Source organism: Watersipora subatra, chromosome 3 (genome assembly GCF_963576615.1).
Source record: "Watersipora subatra chromosome 3, tzWatSuba1.1, whole genome shotgun sequence".
Taxonomy (NCBI): domain Eukaryota; kingdom Metazoa; phylum Bryozoa; class Gymnolaemata; order Cheilostomatida; family Watersiporidae; genus Watersipora; species Watersipora subatra.
In genome coordinates this window covers 60,747,889-60,772,396 of record NC_088710.1, presented here as the reverse complement: position 1 = coordinate 60,772,396, position 24,508 = coordinate 60,747,889, and the positions used below count along the sequence as shown (strand labels likewise).

The following is a 24,508-nucleotide window of genomic DNA, read 5'->3' as shown; positions in this document are numbered from 1 at the left end:
TAAAGGGTACCTAAGTAACTTCATCATTTCTGCAGAGGGTGGGGCTGCTCAGCAAATGTAATACTACTTAAAAATGGAGTAGACAGATTCTCAGAGCAAACTAGCAGTTGTGTGTTTCTATCATGCAGTTAGGCTAACTACTGACTATACCCAGTTATATAGAATAACTGGGTATTATTGCTAGTTTGTGTTCACTAGCTATATGTCAAACTCTGTATATGTCTAGTCACATCCTGCAAAAACTTATGCATGCCAAAAGCATTAAAAAACAAAAACTTCTCTGATGTTGCTGATTGGACTTATAAACTGTACTTCTGAGCAGATAAAGCTGAAGTCCTCCTCAGAATGGTTCAATACAAAGGGGCCTGAGATACACTTCCCCATCACAATAGAAAGTGGAGACTTGAGCTCGCGTAAGGAGAGAGCCCGACAGAAGGAGGAAGCAGCAATGACAGAGATCCAAGATAAACTAGAAGAGGTGGAAGAAGAAGGAGCATATACCGAGTAAAAACCTATTTTAGATAAACAAAAGTTGTTATATATACATTTATTATTACATAAAATATTAATTGATACAAATATTACTCTGGAATGTAAATATTGCAATGGCTAGTAATAGCCTGAGATTTCCACCAGTCTAACTTTATCAGATCTTCAAGCATTGAAGTCCAACACAAACGGTATAAAGAGAGGCTACTGGTTACAATGAAGACTCAGTGAGGCCAAATGCACTTAGTTGGGTTCGGTTTTGGGATGGGTAAACAGGCGCCTAGATCGGTGCAGCCAGGAGGAGCCCAGTTCTAAAAAAGAACATTCCATGAATGCTATTACCACAAAATTATAGAACTTTGTCAAAGGTGATTATGATGTGAGAGATGGTTGAAAAATTATGGTGTGAGACTGTTAGCTGGTTGGGTAATTAATTCCCAGTAAATCAACTCTGACACAACTCTATCGAAACAATAGAGTATACATGTATGACAATAGAATATACACGTATGACAATGGAATATACACGTATGACAATATAATATACACGTATGACAATAGAATATACACGTATGACAATGGAATATACACGTATGACAATATAATATACACGTATGACAATAGAATATACACGTATGACAATAGAATATACACATATGACAATATAATATACATATATGACAATAGAATAACCGCAGTGAGATGAAGTTTAGTGACGCATACCATAACTGAGTCGTCACACATGTTCATTTGAGGTTTTGCAGGCACCATTGTGCTCTGATGTTTCACCACCTGCTCCTTGATGTCAGCCCAGGCCTGCTTGTATTCAGCCGATGCAACTCTAAATATACAAGCAGAAGCTAAGATTTTAAATAGACTAGATGGTCGTATTAACTGTTGCATAAGTGACTAGATACAAAGGAAACTTGATACAATTTGTGCTACAAATTATTGTACAATAAATACTTTTGTACAATAAGTACTCATTGTACCAAAGTAGCCCAATAGGGATAGGGCACAGTACTGTACCCCGCAGCAAACGGACATGAAAAACTGCATGTAGATAAAAGTATGGACCATATAACTTACTTCAGAGGGTATTTCTCCCCAGGATCTCGTCCAAGATGGAATATGATTGGCTGACTCGTATGATTTGTCTGATTATGAGTGGTTACACCCTCGACCTCTTCACCTTGGCAGAAGTTGATACCCTAAATAAATGACATACCAGTTAGCATAAGAGATTGAAAACTTCTCCGTGTGGAATCTTGATGAAGGTTCCTTCTCAGTCGATCAGGTAGTAGAGCTTCATATAATAATAAGAAATTGCAAAAAAAACAGATTTTTCTGTTTACCAGAAAATGGTAGTTGTATTTAGAGGGAAAAAATATGCAGCTAGATGTTATTCAATACTTATTGTAATAAAAATATGCAAATTGTATTGCTATAATATATAAATTCATCATTTTATTTTTAAATTTTTGTCACGTATGCAAAGAAATTTCATCAAAATATAAAATGTCATTTATTCCTTAAAAATTCTTTAAAATAGTGATAGAAGAAACAAATGTTTAATTTTCAAAATAACAAATGGTTAGAAATGAAGAATTGAAGTATCCATGTTTCGTATATGGTCCGGTTTAAAAACGTAACAGGATATAGAAGTCAATCTGTGAGCCAGCAAAAGAGATGATTCACAATAAGACAAATGCTACAAAATTTAGGAAAGACGAATTCTGAACACTCCATCTACATGTATGTCTGTTGCTATTAATAAGTTGCAACACTCTATAGTATAGTACCCAGCAATCTACTAGCAGTTAGAGCTGGAACTATTACTACGTTTCCATACAACGATAGTATAGCGACACTCGGGTGCACCTGCGACACTCGGGTGCACCAGCGACACTCAGGTGTGCCAGCGACACTCGGGTGTGCCAGCACCAAAGCACTACGCTGGCTCGACAAGCAGATCATATCTCCATTGAGCGCTAAAGCAGAGCAATTGTGTGATGCTATTGTAACCATAATTATCAAAAGAATTTTACCAGCAAAAATTTCTGCCCATGAAGCAACAGGAAAGCACGACCTATGAGCGCACACAATTGTGACACCGTAGGTCACCAAGGTCGTTTTCATGGCACAAAGATGGGGCATTGCGCAGATTTTTGCTTTCAAACAGAGAAACTGAATCACAACAGAATGAGAGAGACACGACTGTTTCCATGATGGCATTGCAGCGCCACACGGGGGTGTGTCACCACGCTACTGATGTATGGAAACATACAATATGAATTAGAGAGAACAGTGATGATGGCAGCTACAGACGGATAGGTGTGACCTATATTATCTCATGGCTCATTGCGAGAGTATAAGTGTAAGTATAAGTGATATACTTGCATGGTTAAACTCAGTCATTCCGTTGGTCCATGTCCAAAGATGGGCTTTGTAGAGACCATATCGTAAAGCCATGAGCTCATTTCCCCTGTAGTAGTAGACGGGCCTACAACAAGCATCAGCTGGTGTTCAGCCTACTAGAATATAGGCTTCATGATTTCCAAAAATCAACAGACCATTCAATATTATTAATAGACAATTTGAGATATATCGCGAATCGTCTATTAATAATATTTCGTCTATTATAATATATCGCGATATTGCTATTACATGTATGTCAGAAAAACTTGTAGATTTTTGTTAATAGTTATTTGTATATTTTAACTTGAAAAGAAACTGTTTTGTGTTCATGATAATCAGAAACATTTATTTCATGAACACCTGTGTGCGTGGAAGACCATGGAATGAGCTTATTATACGACGACAAGGCTTATGCGTTTTAGTTCCATTATTGCTCACTCTGAAAATCATCAGGTTTGAGATTAATCTCCATTACACGATTATATCGGTTATACGATTGGCGATATCTCGATATCTTCTACCTTAAAAATCGCTAGCAAACAATTAAATCACTTATCTTAAAGCTCTGGTTGGAATGCAGTTTGATGCGCACAGGGCTGGACCTTACTAACCGAATGACCTCTGTACCCAAAGTCAGCGCAGCCCTCAAGCTCATGCTGTCCAGCTGTCTGTCATCAGGCAAAGATATATTAGCAAAGTCAGCTAGAGTGGCCATAAAATCCATAACAGTTGCAGACTGTCGAACCACCCTTCCAGCCTCGATTTTTCCTGGCCACCAAGCTATACCGGGCTCGTGTAGGCCACCCTCAAAAGTGGTCTCCTTGCCACAGAGGAATGGACCATTCAAACCTCCTGCAGAAGTGATGGTAAATATGAGTGATGTTCGCCCGCTCAACACACTTGTCAAACAGAACAAAGATCTGCCTTTTTGGAGCAACTATAACCTTACCGTTAGTTTTACTAACGATGGCAGCGCCATTGTCCGAGGTGAAGAAGACTAGAGTATTATCAGCGAGATGAAGTTCCCTGAGTCGGTTTAAAATGACTCCTACACCATAGTCTAGCTCTCTCACTGCATCCCCATATCTACAAGCAAGGACGGATTAGGTGAGTACCTTTCCAAAAATTCCAGTGTGGTAAAACAAACCTGTCAAATACTAAATTTGCATACAGCGACAGCGTACTGACACACCCCTATATGGCATTGCGATGCCATGATGGAAACAGCCGTGTCACTCTCATTTTGTCATGATTCAGTGTTGCTGTTTAGAAGTGAAACACCCGTGCGATGGGCTTTCTTTATGCTATGAAAACGGCGTCACAATTGAGCATGCATATAGGTCGTTTTCCTGTTTCTTCATATGCAGACATATGCCTTGACATAAGGCATCACACAACCATCACTCCGCTATAGCGCCCTAAAAAAACATGATCTGCTTGCTGGCCCAGCGTAGCGCTTTGGCACTTTCGCACCCATGTGTCACTAAACCGTCACTGTATAGAAATCTAATCTACAGCGGTTTTGTGATGATGGCGATTAACTGTTCATTTTTGAGCTTTTAGGAGCTTGTAATCATATTCTCACATATTTTGCACCTACCACACAGCAGAGTAAGTCATGGTGAATCTTTTGATACCCAATAATTGTAACGTGAATTTTGTTGCAAGTCAACCTTTAGTAATTATAGTATCAGAGTACACAAGTTGACACCCTTTCCACCAACAGTGCCTCTTGTACTCCAATGAGAATGCACACAGTCTGCATATGAATGACGATGTTGTGACCTAAGCAAAAGTCTGACAGAATTCAATGCAGATGTCCAATGCATGTTCTCCACTCACTTCCATAAATTATGCAACTATCTCAGGATGAAGCGATGTATGATGTCTATTGCAATATTCCTTATACACACCTCTATTGACGTTTAAGCAGGTAGCTTACCTACCACGCCTACTTGTGCCCAGGAACTTAGCAGAGGAGTAAACAGGAGCGTGTGTAGAGTCAGGAGCCCAGTATAGAAAGAATGGATCGTGACTAGATCTTGGTCGAGATATAAACTCCAAAGCTTCCTAAAAAGTCAGCCCAGGTTCTTTGTATCAAGCATCTTTACACAAGTGATGTTATATCATTACAACTTCACAATCTCGTCACTAAATTTCACTGACAGACTAATCAGTGGAATATGGACAGATCAAATAGAAAACAACTCCAAAATTACCTATATTTGTTTATTACAAAATGTCAATCAAGGTCCAATGTTTTTTGGTGGAAAAAGAAGCAACAGTGCAACAGTACTGACCTGAATGTAGAACGCTGTTATATTAGATTCGCCGGTTTTGTGGTCTATGTTGTACATGCCCTCATAGTACCTGCCAATCATCTTCTCATCTCTGTATACAGGAATATTTGGGGTGCTCTTGTCATCATATGGTCCAAAGTGGCAGTTGGGTGCTCCAAACCACTCATCAAATCCGTGCCTGAGAGGTAAGTACTGCGGCTGGTGACCAAGGTGCCTGAAACAGACCACTGGCATCACAAACTATGTAAAAAATACATTTATCTATTTGTAGCAAAATGTTGTCTTTAAAATGTGTTCATTGACTCACTAACAACTAAAGTGTACCTTAACATAAAAAGAGAGAGATTTTGCTTCAAATTTAATTCTTTTGTATGATGCCATTGCCCCTTTGTCATTTCTCTAAGTGCCTGAGGATGAGGCGAACAAAAAAAGGGCAAAATACTGTTTCTCTTACATGTGTAAGGGAGACAATATGTTAAGATCATAAATTTAATTACCTCTTCGTTAGCTTGGCAATATTGCTAGAACATATCTCAGTACCAGAGGCTTTTAACTTCAATGAATCTATAAAGCAGTTTGGTCTGTTCTGTTTGTTCTTTCAACTGCATTTATGGTGAACACACCCAACTACAATAGCTACTTGACATGCGGTAGACACGAACATAAAGCATTTCCAAAATTTATTGAGTTTACTAAAGTTTAGATACTAAATACTAGATACTTTTAGTTGCCGTTAAAAGTTCGGCAAACCAACAGTTTCTTTGTCCTTCACAGGCAAGTTGATAAGAACACTTCTCAGTGGGAGAGCTATATAACTAGCACAACGCGCATGTGTGCGTGAGTGTGGTGAAGGTGTGGTATGCATGTGATCTGTGTGTGTGTTGTGTGTGCTGTTAATGTGTGTGGTGCACTTGTGTTGTGTGTGGGGCATGTGTGGTGTGTATGTGGTATGTGTGTGGTGTTTGTGTGCATAAAACCGCATATGGTAAATTTTGTCAGTGTATCAAATGACAAATGACTCACCATTTTCCAATGATTTTAGACTGATAGCCAGCTTCCTTCAACAGCTCTGGTATGAGTATCTCTTCATCTTGCACACCACCCACAATATCTTGAGGAGTATAGGCATTTCTCGCATGAGCATTGTCCGTGTAGAAGCCATTTCTTATAGGGAGACGACCGGACATAAGAGCAGCCCGAGCTGTAAGCATCAGAACTTGTTAACTTTTACAGAATTTTCTGCGACTGAAGTCAACTCATTACGTAAAAGAGTTTATACCGTTGAGACGATTAGGAACTCTAACCGAAGAGAGCAGACAACTCTAACCGAAGAGAGCAGACTTGCATAATCAGCAAATAAAGAGATACATTACATGGAGAACAGAGGGGGTTGGCAGTGTAAAAATCAGTGAGGAGTGCTCCTTCAGCTGCCATGCGGTCCAGGTTAGGAGTTTCCTTATTTGGTTCACCAAACACCCCGAGGTCACCATACCCCATCTACACACGCAATAACAATATAATAATAAAGAATAGTATTTTCAAACGGTAGTAAGAATTTTTAACAAGCCTCGATGGATTGAGAAAAAGCCACAACAAACTTAATAAGAGTTGTTCAAAGCATACCAGTGACAAGTGGAGACAGCTGAAATACTATAACCAATTAATCCATACATACATCATCCATTAGCATAATAATGAAGTTTGGCAATGGAGTTGGACTTCTGTAAGCCATCAATGGTGCTATAGCAGTGCATAGGTATAGAAACATCAGATGGGTAACCTCCATCGCTCATCTATATCTGAATGCACAGTATGTTGTCACGCAAGAGCATATATCTTTGTCAAGTTGGTTTTACAATTATAATGAATGGGAATTATAATCAACCAAAATAGACCTTTCAATATATCACAATCATTAAAATGTCAACATTAATAGCTCAAAATAGCTGTTATACACCAATGTGAAAGACTTTTTCAAATTATCCAACTATAAATTCAGTTTGTGCAATTTCCCCGACATATTTTTATAAACTATCCTAAAGATGGTTAGTTGAACAAAGATTATCTTCGCAGAAGCAGAAATGTTCTTCGTAGTGCATATAAACTAGCCACACAAATACTAAACACACCTACTAAACACAACAAATAGTGATGTCCAAGTTAATGAAGTAGTTTTTGTCTAAACAAGCCTTTACTATGTTAGCCTATAATCTGGTTAAATAATTAGTGTTCAATGACTGGGACAATTAGACTTATCCCTAATTTGAAGATAGGTATGTTTTCAGGCTACATTAACACATCATGAACGTATTCATGTTGTTAATATTTGAATATCTTATTTTTGCTGAAACTCCATCTTATGTTCAACTCGCACTCATGAATTTAAACACTTACAAATCAATAGGTAAAAATGTTCCGTAGCAAAATGCTTTTTCATTATACTGTGGGCAATTGTTTTGCTCATAGAAACATAATGGTATGGCGTTTTTGTTAAATGATTATAATAATACATGCAAAACTTCAAAAAAAAGCACACAAGAACCTAAGGGTGATGTTAAAATATTGTATGACTCCTACATAACCTTTGAATTACCACTGTTCAGACTCCCAAACACGACCTATATAATTTGTATTTATATATATATAATTTATATATTGTAATTTGTAATAATTTGTATTAAACAGTATAACAGTAACAGTATTAACCAAATACCTTCTATTGTGTTAGCTATTCCAGACTAGCAACTGTCTTCATGCTTGAGATATGAATTGAGACAATATGTTGATAGTATTATTTTATTATCCTACAAATTAATGGCTGGTAATAAGTACTTAGTCGCTTGTGATAAAGCAAAGATCAAGATGTTTGCAATTTTTCACCCAATATTAGCATTGACTTCAGACAAAATTGCGTGGAGAAGTGCTAGTAACAGTGCTTTCCTTTTAATTGATCATTTCTATACACAGCGATTATGTTGTTTTAGGTTAGTGCCATCCTGTGTGCTTCCCTTATCTGTTGGTAAAGTGCTAAATATCATACAGTGATGTAACAAGCTCAGTAAAAAGGAATTCCACTTAGATTAGTTGCCACTGTAAATTGCGGCCATTCGTCTCTTGCAAGAGGATTGTAGTTAGCGCTTATTTATCATTTCACTAGCGACTGTATTGATATATGAGACTGGCACACATTGCAAGCTGCCTTCTGTATACCAATTGGCTAGCACTGCAAATAGGATGTGTCAAAAGGGTAAATACATGTAACTTCCTCAGTAGGTGATCAGTAATTCTGTTATAAATAGGCTACCGCAGAGGTTACAGAGTGCATGGTTAAAGGTCTTTCTTTTCCTACACAATCGCAAAAGGGAAGACACCCCAAGTCACACGATAGACCAATGCTTCAGATAGCAGCTAAGTTAAGCTGAAGAGTTAGCTATATTTCCTCCCTGAGAAGTGTTGATGAAACCAGCCGATTACAGACAGCAAGGAAGTCATCATTACGAGCATAGGGTTAGATTGTCTTTAAGCACAGATCCCATTGCTAGAAAAAAGCCACCACAGGTTGTTTTATTGTATGTATCTTATTTTAAAATCTGTTTATCTCACTGCACTACCACTTTGACCACAGCGTTAAAATTTCGCAATTTAACTATGGACCTCATTAGGGATAAGTATAGAAAAAACTGCAACAATGATAAACAACTGCAAGTAGTAACATAACTATTCACAGGCAAATTACTACTTGCAATATACATCATAAAACTAAACAATACCATGTGGTTTCCATAGTCAAATTAGTGAAGTACAGCTGCCTTAACAACCAATGAGAACATTTTTATGTATGACAGCGTTTTTCTAACATAATTTACAAATTGTGATACTCTCAAGTAAGCTTTTTCCAGCATCTTTAACAATTTCTTGGCCAAGGGATTACTAAAAATCTCAAGTCAAGCTAGAAATTATTGTATATTCCCCCTGAAGTAATAATGTATTTATTACATACCATCTCAAAATAATATCATCAACAGCTCATTTAAAAATACACTTAAAAATGCTCACTATGCTGCTAGGCCTAGCTTTGGAATTATTGTGTTATACCTAATTTTTCTGCATCTACACAAATATGAATGTTGGGTTTGCTTGGTAATCTTATTCTAGTTTTTACTATGTCCAATTTGTGTAAATTTGTCTAATTTCACTTGATTACAATAACAGACTGTGCAGCATAATTGTTGAGGTTGCGAATTGTATGAACTAATTCATTGTCATTGGCTCAGAAACTGCTAATACTAATATTAAGGAAAAAGAATACTTTTTTGATTTCTATAAGTCACAAGACATTGTATACACGAAATGAACCAAATTCTACCATAATAATAATAGAAAAGGTTAAAAATAGCCAATGAACGTTACACCAATGCATGAACAGCTGTCAACACTCCTCTTAAGCTCTGTTCTCATAGATTCAAAAGCCTTCGATGGTAGTAAAAAAGTGAGTAATTAGAAAAGGACTTTTAAAATAGTTCTGTGAGTTTGAGAGAGGTGTTTAGGTACACCCACATTAGTGTTTATGTGGTAGGAAAATAGTATATCTGTGAACCAGAACTCATGCATGCTCACAAGACAAAGCATGAGGCCTTAACGTAATTCATTCTAAATTGAGTTGGCTGGCAAGGTGGCAAGACTGCCAAGCTAGCTTTTCAGCTGTGGTATAAAAATACATTTGTTGGAGATGAGAATTAGTTCTGGTTGTTCAGACATGGCTGGCAAAGGTTAACAACACAGATGTCTGCGCAAGGTCTCCACCAGTTAATGTACCTTTTATGCGCATCTACCATTGGCATTGGCATCTACCTTTTTGTTACATGTTTCCACTTTTGTATTGTTAATGTGATTGGAATACACTTTTTCATCAAATAGCAGTTTCCTGGCATTTCCTATTAAACTATAGTTCTTTTTTTAGATGACAATGCATAAAGTATAATAAAATAGTGCAAATAATTATCATCTTTAAACACAAAACATTAGTTTTACAAAAAATATCAGTTTCATTTTCTTTTGAATTTAGCAAAAATAGCTTGGCATAAACAATCTTGCCACAAAATAAATGTTATTTAATCAAATTTAGTACAATGATGCAGCAAATTTTGCAATCTTCAGCCCAACAGCTTATCTGAGATTCTACACATGTCAAGCTTGTTTATATTATTAGGCTACCAATGTTTGATAATTTAGGTAACAATATAATTATCTTAAACTGCAAGTAAACCTTTCTATATTTAGCCACCTGGGCTTAGGGCTTTCAATATTTGCAAGCAATTAAAAGCAATGGTAATGATCAATTAATTTAAAACCTATTCCATACGCCTTGTCAGATTTTTAGTTTTTCCCATTTCATGTATATCTATTTCAGTTTAATCTGTTCTACCAATGATATACAGCCCAAATGGGGGCTGTATATCATTGGTTCTACTACATCCCTACTTAGTTGCTTACATACATAGCATACCATATCCACTGCAGATATCATGTACTCATTTAAGTTCCCTTTAGTTTTTTTCTATTCATAGTGAGGTCAACAAAATTCTATTTTCTCGTGCTAATCTCAATAAATATTATATACAAACAAACTATGTTGTAAATTTGTTATTGTCGCTTTTTATCCGATGGAGGGCGAAGATGCAATAAAAGTAACCAGTTTAGTTACACGGGCAACGGCGAATGCGCAAACGCAACGTTCTTTCAATGTCTTAAGATCGAAGATTAAATAGAACTGTATAAAATGGACATGCCATATGCTGCTTTTTTAGTTTACATTAGTAGCGAGTATTCATGTTCTCAAATGAGTCGTTAGCGATAGTCCGAGACGCCTAATAGGGTTGTAGCACTCAAGCATTCATCAATAAAAGGCAGCCTGCAACGCTGCAAATTCATTTAGAAACGCTCTAACGATCTCCTTTAAATTTTTTACATATATATTCTTTTTGCAAAGCTAGTTGAACACCTTATTGAACTACTATTACATTTAATAACAATTAGTACCTATGGATAATTATCATCAGCTTGAGCTAGTTGGAGAAGGATCGTTTGGAAAGGTGTATAAAGGCCGAAGAAAGTTCTCCAGTCAAGTAATTTGCATTTGTTGTTATAAAAGTTGATCACAAAATGCTGTTTATCAGCGAGTGTTGCAAAATTGACCATTGGTTCATTTTGTTGGCAATAGTTGGCTGAGAATTTTTTTATTAGATATTTACTTGTCAATTTGCAAATCTAGAAACATTGAAAGTTATTGTTCTATTTTATGCTGTAAAAAACATCAGATATAAAAAAGTTTATTTAAAGTGCACGTTTGATTTTGTTATACAGATTGTAGCTATGAAGTTTATCTCAAAGCAAGGCCGATCAGAAAAAGAACTAAAAAACCTAAGAAAAGAGATTGAGATAATGAGACAACTGAGACATCCAAACATTGTACAGATGCTAGACAGTTTTGAGACAGAGAAGGAGGTAAGTTTTTGTTTGAAAAATATTTCTGCTTTTTAATAATTTGTACACTCACATGCTTTTTGAAAATTTTTTAGGAAGATCTGTAATAACGTGCATGGCCATGCATGTGTATAGTGCAGTTTTCTTTGTTGTGTCAGGTTGTGGCTGTCACTGATTATGCTTGTGGAGAGCTCTTTCAAATCTTAGAAGATGATGGAAGCCTTCCAGAAGATCAGGTTGGTCAGATAGTCACAATTAGAGTCATTAGATCGATTTTATATTAGTTTTTTATTTTATTTATTTTTGCTCAGTTGTTACTTTTGTTGCTTGAGTTATTTAGCAATATTGCTGGAGAATCAGGATTAAAAACGCTATGAAACTTATTATTGCTAAAAATGTTCTGAATATTTGTTCTGCCTTTTGATCAATCAGGTTCAACAAATAGCGGCTCAACTAGTATCTGCGCTGTTCTACTTACACGCTCACAGAATTCTGCACAGGGACATGAAGCCTCAGAATATTCTTCTTGGGAAGGATGGCATTATTAAACTTTGCGATTTTGGCTTCGCTCGAACTATGAGTGCTAACACTCTTGTATTAACATCTATTAAAGTAAGTTTCTACATCTGCTGTGGGGATGTTAGTCTGATACACTTGTATATAACTAGTTTATATATCACAATGTACATTCCAATTAACTTTTCTTGGTGAAAGAAACACCTTCGTATATCTTTTATTAATATTTTTACTTTGTTAGGGTACACCTCTTTACATGTCTCCAGAACTAGTTGAAGAGAAACCGTATGATCACACCGCAGATCTCTGGGCATTGGGCTGCATCCTGTATGAGCTTAACACCGGGCAGCCACCTTTCTACACGAACAGTATATTTCAGTTAGTGAGGTGAGATCAGCAAACTGATCAGCAGATGAGCTTACAATAAACTACAGCTCATTACTACAGCTCGTACGGCTCATCACTAACAGACACTCTGCTGGCACATCAGTCATAGTATCTAACCAGCTTAAGAGTCAGACATTTTGTTCTGAACTGAGTGGTCTTATAACATCCCTAAAAGTTCAACTTCAAAAAAGATTATACCTACAGCTGCGGGATTAAGGCCTGCTTTAGAGTGTGATCATATATAAAAAGATCTAGGTTATGATGTAAAAAACTTGAAGTCTGAAATGGCTAGTTATATTGCCTAAGCTACAAAGCTACTCGTGGTAATCAATGTTTTTTCTTTGGCAATATTTCCTTGTTGGTAAGATCACAATTTTAGAGTTATAGTATTCATGCAAACACCGACCACTCAGACTTTATAAACTATTTTGTTTATGTTCTCTGATTTATTTAACTGTTTGTGTCGTGCATTCCTTTATTACTGTATTACCTTGATTACTGTATTATTTGTTAGTCTGATAGTGAAAGATCCGGTGAAATGGCCCAAGACAATGTCATCTGTCTTCAAAGACTTTCTCCAGGGACTGCTAATAAAGAACCCAAACAACCGGCTGAGTTGGCCCAAACTGCTCTATCATCCCTTTATCAAGCACTTGGTCACAGGTTGGTGCTAAGGCTTCACATATCATACCATGCTTTATATATCATTCTATGCTTCTTGTGTCACTCTATGCATTATATATCACTCTATGCATTACATGTTAGATTGCATTTACTTGTGCAGTGTCAGAAGAAGATAAGCTCTCTGACAGTCCTTTCATTAAGTCTATGTCAGAATCTATGGTTTTCCGCAAGGAGCAGCAAAGTAAGGAGAAAGCAAATCCTCCCGGCTCTTCTAAAATACTCAGTAAAGCTAGAAAAAAGGCAGCGGAGAGTAAGAAGGTCAGCATTTTTTACACTTTAAGTTTACAATTGTCTAGTGTCAGCAGCTCCACTTTCATCTCATCTACTTGACTTCTGTATGAGGTGTTTTGTAGACTGAGCAGAAAGCTGCTGCCGCAACGGCTGTAAAGACTTTAGCCTCTCCCGAATGGGAGCAGCCAGATGGGAAGGTATGTGGCAAGCAGCCCAAATCATAATCTCAATTGAAAGTGGGAGTATAACTACAGCTAGGGGCTTAGTGTTCTCTCTCGCTAGCAGATCAGATTTGACAGTGTGTCCCGGTCTTTTTTCAGTTCTGCATAGTATATGAGAAATGTAGGCGCATCCTTCACCAGACACTCAACATAGACTTGTTCATAGTAGTCCTTAGCCCGAGTTATAGCAACTGAATTAACTTGCAGCAGGCAGATCCTACACCCCGTGCTGATCGCATAGAACAAGACTATCAGACTGAGTACCCTGAAGTTAAAGTGGAGGCTCGAAAGTTGGTAAAGAAAAACAGTGAAGAAAAAGAGAAGAAGCCTCTGGCCGAAGTGAAACTGGATGATGAGGTGATGACTTGAATTTGTAGGTTTCATTGTCTTATTCCACAGGAAATACTTTTGCAGGATGACTTCTTTAGTCTTTTTCCACAACAAAAAAAGATCATTCTGCTATTACTATTGCCGCCTGTCTATGCCATTTCATTGAGAATAGGTTTCGATCTGTTTTTATTGATTTCTAAGACAAGAAGTCCTGAATATTTTAACGGCTTGTGCAAGTTTATGCAAATTTTTAAAAATTATCAAAACCTACCAACTGTTGACTTGGTGTGGTTCTAGTGCACACACTATTTTTACCGGAGGTATTTTCTGGTGCAACAACAGTAATACAGTGTAGCGCCATGATGTCAAGATGCACACCGTTCTACAACTTCTCGGTATGACTTGTTTGAACTAACGCGCCAGCAGCGAAGGTAACGAGGCTGCTCTATCTTATTTTATCACAGGCTGTCGATTCTGATGATGAATGGCAGGCTCTTATAGACATCACTGAAACCGACGAGGCTGATAAGATGCTAGCAATGCTCAAGAACCGTAGTTTTGCTGTGAAGATGCATAAGAGAATAAGCAGCAGTGCTGCCAAGGTTAAAGAAGGTCAGCTGGAAGGAGCAAGCAAGATGAGAATGGCATTACGACTGCTGACGAACCTGCTGACTGTCAAAAGGTAGAGTGTTTAGTGACAACCTCAAGAAAGGCCGTCTCAATGTCAAATGTTTAACTCCAGATCTATTGGCTTTCAGGCCTTGTTTGAGTCTGACACTAGGAACGTGGCTAGTTCTAGTTGATGCAGCATATGAACTACTTGAAGCCAGTAGATTGTTTTCAATTGACTTGAAACTGAACAGTTTATGTCTTCAATGACTTGAAGGACTTGACAACAAGTTCACATATTTCAGTAAGTTTTCATCTAGGAAGTATGTTGTTGTATAGCGAACAGTGAAGGTTGTCTAATGTCACTGTAAGGTCTGTGGCAACTTGTTTGTTTTTTGTAGTGATCTGAATACCGTGATGACATTCAGCGAGCGGACAGATACACCCAATCTGCAGCTATCTCTGCTCGGAGATATGCTGCTAAAGAAGGACATACATGAACTGCCCTGGTTCCAACACGTCCTCCTTGATCTCGTCATAGTAGTCAACGCTTTTCTATCAAGCGAGGCGTACTGGGAAGAGGGTGTGTCTGACCCTGTGTAGGTCAACTTTGCCTTAAGCTTCGATGTTTTACATTGTTCTATTTTTCAAGAGAAATTGTGATGTCACATTCACTAATGATGCTGTCAGAGTATCTTCCTACAAAAATTGCTCTCATATCATTGCTGTTCATATGTGTTATTTCATCAGGATAAAGATGTATGGAGACTGCAGCCTCACATATGCCAGTTTTCTGGACCAGCTAATCACTCAAGAATGTGACAGTGACCTTCGGTTAAGAGAGCAGTCTCTTATGGTATGTGAGTGATCTGAGGCTAAGAGAGCAGTCTCTTATGGTATGTGAGTGATCTGAGGCTAAGAGAGCAGTCTCTTATGGTATGTGAGTGATCTGAGGCTAAGAGAGCAGTCTCTTATGGTATGTGAGTGATCTGAGGCTAAGAGAGCAGTCTCTTATAGTATGTGAGTGATCTGAGGCTAAGAGAGCAGTCTCTTATGGTATGTGAGTTATCTGAGGCTAAGAGAACAGTCTCTTATGGTAGGTTCATCATCTTAGGCTAAGAGAGCAGTCTCTTATGGTATGTGAGTGATCTTAGGCTAAGAGAGCAGTAGTATAATAAATTTTTAATGTACTAGGCATTTTGTTATGGCAACAACAATCTCAAATCAAACATATGAGAAAAAGTTTACCTTGTGACTAATGATACAATAAAAGAATTCATTTATCTGATTAGTGGTTTCAGAGACAGATATAAGTCTGTGGGTTGACCATAGAATCTAAAATTGTTGTAGATGTTTTGAGGGCCTAATTTTCTTGCTGAGTTTTACACGCTACTTTTACAATGGTAGCATTTTATACGTAATTTCAGTACATTTACAAGCTAAGCACATGCGAATGTGTGTACTTGTACTACTAGCAGACATCACAGTGCTTTGACATGCTTCTAACACGATTGTTTTATGTTTGCAAATGCTGCCTTTGCTTTGAAGTAAATCTTTATTATTTTAGTGTTTTATATACCTTTGTGAAATGATGGATAAGAACATCACGACGCTGCCAGAAAAGTTTCTAGTTGGAATAGCAACCGACTACAGTCATATCCTTCTGTCACTTATCAAATGCTGCCACAGAGATGATACGTTCATCAAGAGCTTTCAAGGTGCCTTACTATGCCTTCTCCAGTTCTGCTTTGTTTGTCCAGGTGGACGCTTTGTTGCCAACATCCACTATGTGATTGTAGCGGAGAAAGGGGTTACAGAAGAAGAGGCTTCTAATAGACTGTTTGATACGGTTGACTTGGCGGTGGCATGCATAGCGGCCCTCACCTATCTTCCTTTAGACGTGAAGAACCCAGCTACCGTTAAAGGAAAGTCCAAGGTTAGAGTTTGACTAGGGTTCTTTTAAAGCACATCAACACCTGATGTGAACCAAATAAAAGGAAACCTTTTGGGCAATGCGGTGTTACATACTTATATAGCTAGGAGTATTTGACAGCATCTCTGTTTCAGTTTGATTGGCTGTTGTATTCGACAGGGTCTCTGTTTCAGTTTGATTGGCTATCGCATTTGATCGTACCTCTGTTTCAGTTTGATTGGCTATCGCATTCGACCGCACCTATGTTTCAGTTTGATTGGCTATTGCATTTGACCGCACCTCTGTTTCAGTTTGATTGGCTATCGCATTCGACCGCACCTCTGTTTCAGTTTGGTTGGCTATTGCATTTGACCGCACCTCTGTTTCAGTTTGATTATTTATGGTAAAACTTATATTATTAGATTGCTAATTACTATTTTATTATATTACTACCTATTATTATAATAGTTGTTAACTTCACAGACACCTACGTGTTTGTTTACCTTTGATTTAATACGTACCCTCTTAATCCCCCAAGATGTAAAAGAAGGTTTTACTTGTATTTTAGCATGCTTTTCAGCTCTATGTATCAGGCTTGTGTTTATAGAGTGTCGGCAGGCGGTTCACAACATGCAGTGTTGTAGTATTGTAACTTTAAACTTGTGTTTGCATTCCAATTTTAGTCTATCGGCTATCTGGCTTGTTTAGAGCTCATATTTCATCTTTCCATCATATTTATAGCTTCATTCTGTGAACATTCTACCCTAACGAATAGCCCGCATTTACACTCCGCACTACGATTTGAGGTATATAAGAAGAAAGAAGTTGTCTTCTCGCTGTTACATTGGAAGTCTATCCTTGCTTTCACAATTGTGTATCATTGAAACTAGATATAGTCGACAGCCTTTTTCTCAGTTATAAAGTTTGCATCTCTTTCATTCGTCCAAAGGTCGCTGAGGTGCTCGGAACAATAATCTGTAAGAAAAAGAGCCTGGCTGAGGATTATCTCCTTTTTCTTCGACATCCAACTACTTGTGTCAACATACTCAAGGTAGAACTCTTGTCTTTAAAAGGCTGCAAATGGCCGGTTTAGAATATTGTACTCATATCTCTTGAGTATTACTTCAAATGAACAGCTATTCTTGGGGTTTTTATTATCCATGCTTCAGATCTCTCAACACCCTCGGCAATGTTTTATAGTCATTCTCTCCTAACATAGGGATTACTGTTTACTGATGGTTACTTTCAGGCCCTGTACAATACGGCGCAGAACTGCGTTCCCTTTTGTGAGTTCTTTGGAAAAGAGGAAACTCATGTCCAATCACTGTTCACTATACTTACTGGAGCGGTAAGTAGCTACCCTTGTTTAGTTACTTTCGTCAGATGTTTGGTGTATGTTTATAATGAAGAATTCTTTCCTTTTGTTTTATGTTAAGTTTTCAATTATATTGTGAGGAGTGCCGGTCCATCACTTTAGAAGGATAGAGACAATTTGTATGTAGTAAATATTGGTCTTCCATGTTACAGCCGGATGGAGGCAATAAAAAGGTACCGGTGAGGCAGCTTCCTTTGATACATAGTTGGTTCATGTGCTCTATTCTGCTCTATGACTGTATGACAATATTTCTATTGTGTTTCTTCTACTAAATCTATGACTGCCATGAAAAATCTTTAAAAAGCTGCTATTTTAATCTGTTCCATATAGAGATACTTAACAATGAAAACACATCTATAATTAAATTTATATCATTGCGAGTTGCAAACATGTTTTGCAAAGGTCATTATCATTCTGTTCGTATGTGTTGCTGGATTTTTTCCATTTCTCTATTGAAGCTTGTAGTTTTCCCGCCTTCGCTACATTTATATGGCTATTGTCGTTTCATTTAAAATTGTCCAGAATTTTGACTCGCATTGTGACTGCTGCAGTTGGCCTGTAGTTTTTTTTTCATCTTCTCTGTTTGATCGCTTGTGGTTTTTATATTTGTGTTATTAGTGAACAGAAGTTAAATTGTTAGTACTGGCAATGTTAACTGTTAACAGTTAACTGTCAATGTTTCCAGAAATCTTGGTAGTCTCTCAACACATGTTGGAAATTGCTCTCCCGCGTCAAGTAATATTAATAATATGTTATCATGCACAGGATCACACGCGGCTGTTAAACTACGTATATGAACTAATGCTCACCAGAGCTATGACATCCTCACAAAGCTTTCATGTTATGCTGCTATAATACTACTAGGTGGAAGTGGAAGACATGGATTTGAATACATGTATAGAGCTGGCTGTTCACATCACCTCAGTGCTCGTCATACAGCTCCAACAGGTTCCACCTTTGTGAGTATTTTATCCTTTTAATACTGGTAGCCACTCATCCTTTCGTTTGCATGTAGGTAATGTTACTGTCAATACAGACTTCTAGTTTGCCATTGTTTTTCTTGGTTCCTAGTCTATAATAAACTCTCCAACTATCAAGGCAAGGTGTGTACTTGAATTTCTGTGTACGCTATAAATCTATTGGCTATTCTCTCCTTTCATAGGATTGGTCAGGCATCGGATCTCATGGTTGCCATATTTGTTGAATCAACAGTGGCCAGTCAAACCGCTGCCTCTGCACTCCTCTTCAGTCAGCTAATCGACCACGGCATTGGCATCGCCGTCCAACCAGAGGAGATGGTGACTGCAGCGCTCGCCGTTCTCACAGACCTGACACAGGTGGCCTCATTATCCTCGTTCAGTTTCTTGTGCCTTTCATCGCTGACTGTCTATGATCGTGCCAGTTGTTTCAATTGACATTGATTTGCATCATTCCTAGATATATATGAAAGTACCATTTGCGCATTGTTATACAATTGATATATGTTATATTTATGCCCATAAAAGGCTATTCCAGCTAGTCATGATGCACTATATCTATGTCTATGATAGACTGTTTCAGCTAGTCATGATGTATATAATTTCTAGGTCTGTGTGAGGGTGCCATTCGACTATGGAGTACTGGATGGGCTACTCCTTCTTCTCAATCAGATGCTTGAGCAGGTAGTGGATAGATAAATATTTGTAGTTATCTCCTCTTTGTGTTTTCGTTGGGACATAAACGCTGTCTACAATATATCATAGATGAGAGCTACAATATATCATAGATGTGAGCAACAATATATCATAGATGAGAGCTACAATATATCATAGATGAGAGCTACAATATATCATAGATGACAGCTACAATATATCATAGATGAGAGCTACAATATATCATAGATGAGAGCTACAATATATCATAGATGAGAGCTACAATATATCATAGATGAGAGCTACAATATATCATAGATGAGAGCTACAATATATCATAGATGAGAGCTACAATATATCATAGATGAGAGCTACAATATATCATAGATGAGAGCTACAATATATCATAGATGAGAGCTACAATATATCATAGATGAGAGCTACAATATATCATAGATGAGAGCTACAATATATCATAGATGAGAGCTACAATATATCATAGATGAGAGCCTAAAGCATAAACAATTAAAGCCTATAAATCGCTTGGTGTTCTGACATAGAATTTGTAAATATACTACATGTATATGTAAAATACTTGAAATATTTGCCATTCTGTTATGTTAGAGTCAAATTTATTCAATTATAGCTTCTATATGGTATGTATATGTGCCACATATGCCTCTGATTGTTTTGACTGGGTTATATTACTCTACATACAACCTGAGAGTGTCTTATCACTCTAGTATGCTGAGCATCAATCTTCAGAGTATCGATAGCTACAAACTGGTATGTTTGCTCGTGTCAACTGCCGGCCCTGTTCTGGGTCCCACCATTGCTAACATCCACATTGTCGAATTACTTCTGCCTTATGCAGTAGTTTCTATCGTACACTTTATCTGTTGCAGAGTGATCGACTGCCCATGGCCAAAGTATATATAGAAAATGGAATATGGATAACTCTACTCCACCGGCTAGCCTCTACCCTCCACATGCAGAATAGCCTCGGTGACCTAAAGACTACGGAGCTAGAAGAGCTCGCTCTACGGCCCCCTGCTCAACATAACTCTCCAGAATGGGATCTTATGTCTCCTACTGGAATTATTGCTACAGTGCAGCTTGCTGTTGGTATTTTCACCAAGGTAATGAAGATAGGAGAAAGCTTGTCTCTATTCTAGACACGCCTCGTGATTCAAATCTTGCTAATAGTTAGTGACTCGGGGTACTCATCTCTTAGACTTACCTAGTGACTATTGTTTCACTAATGACTTGTAAGTGTCTACTCTTCTTCTAGACTTTTATATGACTCTAGTTTTGACTAGTAACTCATATGATGGCTTACATGTACTAATAACATTAGTTTCTCATCATCTTATTAAAATGGTTACGAAGTGCTGATTATGTTCTTTGTTTAAGCTGTTTCTATCTGTAGGAGGCGCATCAGCTGGCCTCCTTCTTTATTAGACCAGATGGTATAACCAACCAAGTTATCATGTACTTGATCTCACCAGGTTTTCTCAAATGCATTAGCACAAGGTAAGGGTGTAAAGACCGCAGTATTTCAGTTTGTTTGCAACACCTTTGATTGCTAGATGATAGATCATTTTGCAAAAAACACAAAAGGTTTTTTTATGAACGGTCACTGGCGCCAAAAAATTTTCTCTACTTTTATTGAGAAAGTGATGCGCAGCCGGTACAGTAAACATTAATATGAATAGACATTTTATCATCTTATTATCAGCCATCAGGCATGTTTAGAGTTGTCAGAAGTGTAGTGGCTTGTGGTGCAAATTCAGGTGTGCCGAGGAGAAGGCGATGGTGATGAACAGTCTTATAGTGGAAGTGACGCAGCTATGCATCTTACCATTTGCTTGTGACATCACAGAGGAGACTCTTGACTTTATTCACGTGTGAGTCTACCATATAGTGATTAGGGTTTATCCTCACTTGTGGTGAAGTCATCAATAGACATTATCTTATTAGCCGATAAATTTGATTGATATGCATAGATTAATTAGTGTTATGAATTATTTACAGTGTTATTTATTATTTATTTATGAATTATTTCCTTTTTTAAATAACTTTGCTAGTGTTTATTTTACACTGGTGTGCAGTTAGAAGCATTTCACATAATCTACTCACATAAATGTTATTAGGTCATTTCTGGAAGGATCCATTTTACCAAAGCTTCTCGAGGCAACTAGGGAGTACCTCGCCTTAGCTGACAGCAGTACTTGTATAGGATTGGTTGAGAGGCTATGCCTTATCAACCAATCATTTCTCTCCCAATTTGCTGACTTGCTCCAAGACTCGAAGGTGTGTTTTAATGTTTTCATTCAGTAAGTTAATGACTGTGCTTATTAGTGCTGCGATCCTTGCAGCAGACAGTTAATTATCATTGATCTACTTGTAGACATGCGAGTTCCTTTCTCGCTGCTTAGAGTCGCCTGCTCCTGAATCTGTTACAATAGATGTACTCACTATACTTAGTCATACAGTACGACGCATCACTGACACGGCAACTCAGGTGCTTGCTCTTCTTATCGATAAGCGATCTGGTGAGTCTCTATATTGGACTGGCTGATTGTTATGCCATTGGGTATTTGCTCATTGACATGAGCTTTAACAATGTTCCAGATACAAAAAAGGTTTGCATTGGCTCACTTTAAGCTAAGTCTTGACTCGCGACGCTGCTGTTCTTCGATTTTAACATTTTGTTTTTATACTATAATTTTTAGGGGATGCGCTTATCACAGCTCTTCTCTCTCACACCAACCCGACTGTCCGAGCTCGCATGTCAAGTTTGCTCGGCAACATTATCAAACACCATAATCAGTTTGCTGGCAATCTTAAGACAAAGTAAGTCAGCAGTTTTCGACTCCACAAGTAGAAGCATGAGATCCGTCTGCTGCAGATTAGTCAGTTCATTGAGCGCAGCTGCCTTTTCAAAGCTAACATTTGATTTTGTATTTTATTTGCCCACAGGCCAGGTCTTCTCAAAGCCCTCATAGACTGTCTGAATGACTCTGATCACAATGTCAGAAAGGTAATGATTCATATTGCTGGCGATTGCAAGACTTCTATGCTATTTTATTTAGCACTGCTCGACTTGAAAACTTGGCTTCTGTATCGTCAGTGCTTATATACTGTATCCTCACATCAATAGGTAAAATCTGTTTATTCAAATTTTTTTAGCTTTTCAGTTTTTATTTTATAGAAAAAACTCAATTCTAAATCATTTTGCTCTATGTGAATTGAGTGAACTGGTGTTTGCTATTAATTACTCTTTTGGTATCATTACTCTATGACAATATGCTTTGGGTTTGTGAGCTATGGGCTAACGTGTGTCTATTGAGGAGCTTGCAACAAAAATTACTGCTTGCCTAACTCCACTTGGTTAATCAAGATTTATATGTTGTGGTGATCGTATTTGAAGTTTGACTGTAATTTCCTAATATAATAAATTTCCATCATATATACGGTTTTTTATTTTTAAACATGTAGCAGTTCATTGCTAAAATACTGCACACATATGGTTATTAGTCTACCCTGCGTGGTTGGGATGAGCCCTTCACCTTCCTTACACCCGTCGCAGTTACAATGAAAGTCTCGAGCTATTTTGTATAAATGCGACACAATTTTTTTTGTTTGCATAGAGCTATCTAGTGAGTTTATTTTAACTTTCAGGGAGCAAGCTATGCTGTGGGTAACGCAGCCTACCATTCTTCTAACATCAATGAAGCCCTTCTCCCAATCGTGCCGACCCTTGTCAGACTTCTCTCCGACCCGATCGCCAGGACGAGGAGCCACGCTGTTTGTAAGCTGTTGAATTGTTTTTGCATCAGTTGTCCTTCTATACTAGTGCATTAGCCTGACTGGCAGTATTCATTCAAGTTTACACATAGCACATTTTAATAATTCTCAAGTTTATCTCTTTTGTTTCCAGGTGCCCTTGGTAACCTTATACTACACTCAGAAGACTCCTCTAGTGATCTCATATCTCATTCTGCTGTTTTAAGGTATTTTTATTGCATTTCATGATTAGTTACATGCGGCTATTCAACTGGGCAACTTCATGATGCAAAACTCTGTTTTCCTCAACTCCTGCTACCTTCTCTTCCTTAACTGCTTCTTTTCACCCTTTCATTCTATCTTTAACTTTTTTGCCCTCTTTTTTCTTCTCTCTCTTTCGCTTCGTTCTTCTGGTCTTTTCCTGTTCCTATTTCCTTCACTTTCTGTTTTTTCTCTCACCCTTTTCTCTGTGACAATCAGGCATGAGTCGACCATCGTAACACATCGTAGCACTGCCACTATATATTTTACTGCTCTGTTACAGTGTGCTTGAGCTTGCCTGTTCAGACACACAGCTGCACGTACAAGAGTGTGCTCTCTCGACCCTCCATGAGATGCTGCACCGTAAGCCTCTTCTCCAGGAGCTCATGAAACACAAGGCAATCTCACGGCTCTCTCAAATATCTTCAGGTTCTCCCTCCAAGTCTGGCAGTCTGACAGCTCGGTCAACGGGAGGGCACCTCAGCGCAAGGTCTGCTTACAGCAGCGTCAGTCGCACGAGAACCAATCAAAGCTTTGCTTACCAGTGTGCTGTTCTTGTGAAGCAGCTGCAAGAGGCGGCAGGAAGCTGATGTGTTGCTTCGTTATTGCTTTAATCTTCCGGTAGTAACGAGCATTAATGATATTCTTTCAACGAATTTCTGTCTTTGTATCTGATTGGCTCGTCTCGTGAACTTATTTTGTACAAGTCACATGAGTTTTGAAGGAAGCCAATGAAACCATTTAAGATCCTTTCTGACCAATCATTGCTAGTTAGACCAATAGTGCAATGAATGCTATGTTTTGGCATCAAGTTGGAATGCTTATAATGAGAAAAAAATCTAACTCAAATGGACCACACACATCGTCAAATC

At 37.9% G+C, this 24,508-nt stretch overlaps 2 protein-coding genes across 2 annotated transcripts; one reads left to right on the top strand and one right to left on the bottom strand.

Annotated features, from left to right (window-relative positions):
* Positions 1 to 531: 531 nt before the first annotated feature.
* LOC137392187 (N-acetylgalactosamine-6-sulfatase-like) lies at positions 532 to 7,007 on the bottom strand. The gene is made up of 11 exons (XM_068078828.1): positions 6,883 to 7,007; positions 6,581 to 6,704; positions 6,231 to 6,408; positions 5,208 to 5,421; positions 4,850 to 4,977; positions 3,857 to 3,993; positions 3,519 to 3,759; positions 2,890 to 2,992; positions 1,579 to 1,700; positions 1,213 to 1,330; positions 532 to 800 (listed from the first exon to the last, which is right to left on the bottom strand). Exons 1-11 carry the CDS (start codon positions 6,991 to 6,993, stop codon positions 714 to 716), a joined length of 1,563 nt encoding a protein of 520 aa, XP_067934929.1. The 5' UTR covers positions 6,994 to 7,007; the 3' UTR covers positions 532 to 713.
* Positions 7,008 to 11,210: 4,203 nt separating this feature from the next.
* Positions 11,211 to 24,432, top strand: LOC137392186 (serine/threonine-protein kinase 36-like). The gene is made up of 29 exons (XM_068078827.1): positions 11,211 to 11,332; positions 11,571 to 11,711; positions 11,849 to 11,926; positions 12,123 to 12,302; positions 12,448 to 12,593; positions 13,108 to 13,256; positions 13,378 to 13,535; positions 13,631 to 13,705; positions 13,937 to 14,086; positions 14,524 to 14,741; positions 15,070 to 15,267; positions 15,419 to 15,524; positions 16,236 to 16,386; positions 16,468 to 16,604; positions 17,530 to 17,631; positions 17,830 to 17,928; positions 18,820 to 18,914; positions 19,118 to 19,292; positions 19,542 to 19,616; positions 20,492 to 20,725; positions 21,016 to 21,119; positions 21,380 to 21,493; positions 21,740 to 21,899; positions 21,997 to 22,141; positions 22,322 to 22,442; positions 22,569 to 22,629; positions 23,271 to 23,400; positions 23,530 to 23,602; positions 23,920 to 24,432. Exons 1-29 carry the CDS (start codon positions 11,249 to 11,251, stop codon positions 24,224 to 24,226), a joined length of 3,966 nt encoding a protein of 1,321 aa, XP_067934928.1. The 5' UTR covers positions 11,211 to 11,248; the 3' UTR covers positions 24,227 to 24,432.
* The last annotated feature ends 76 nt before the right edge of the window (positions 24,433 to 24,508 follow it).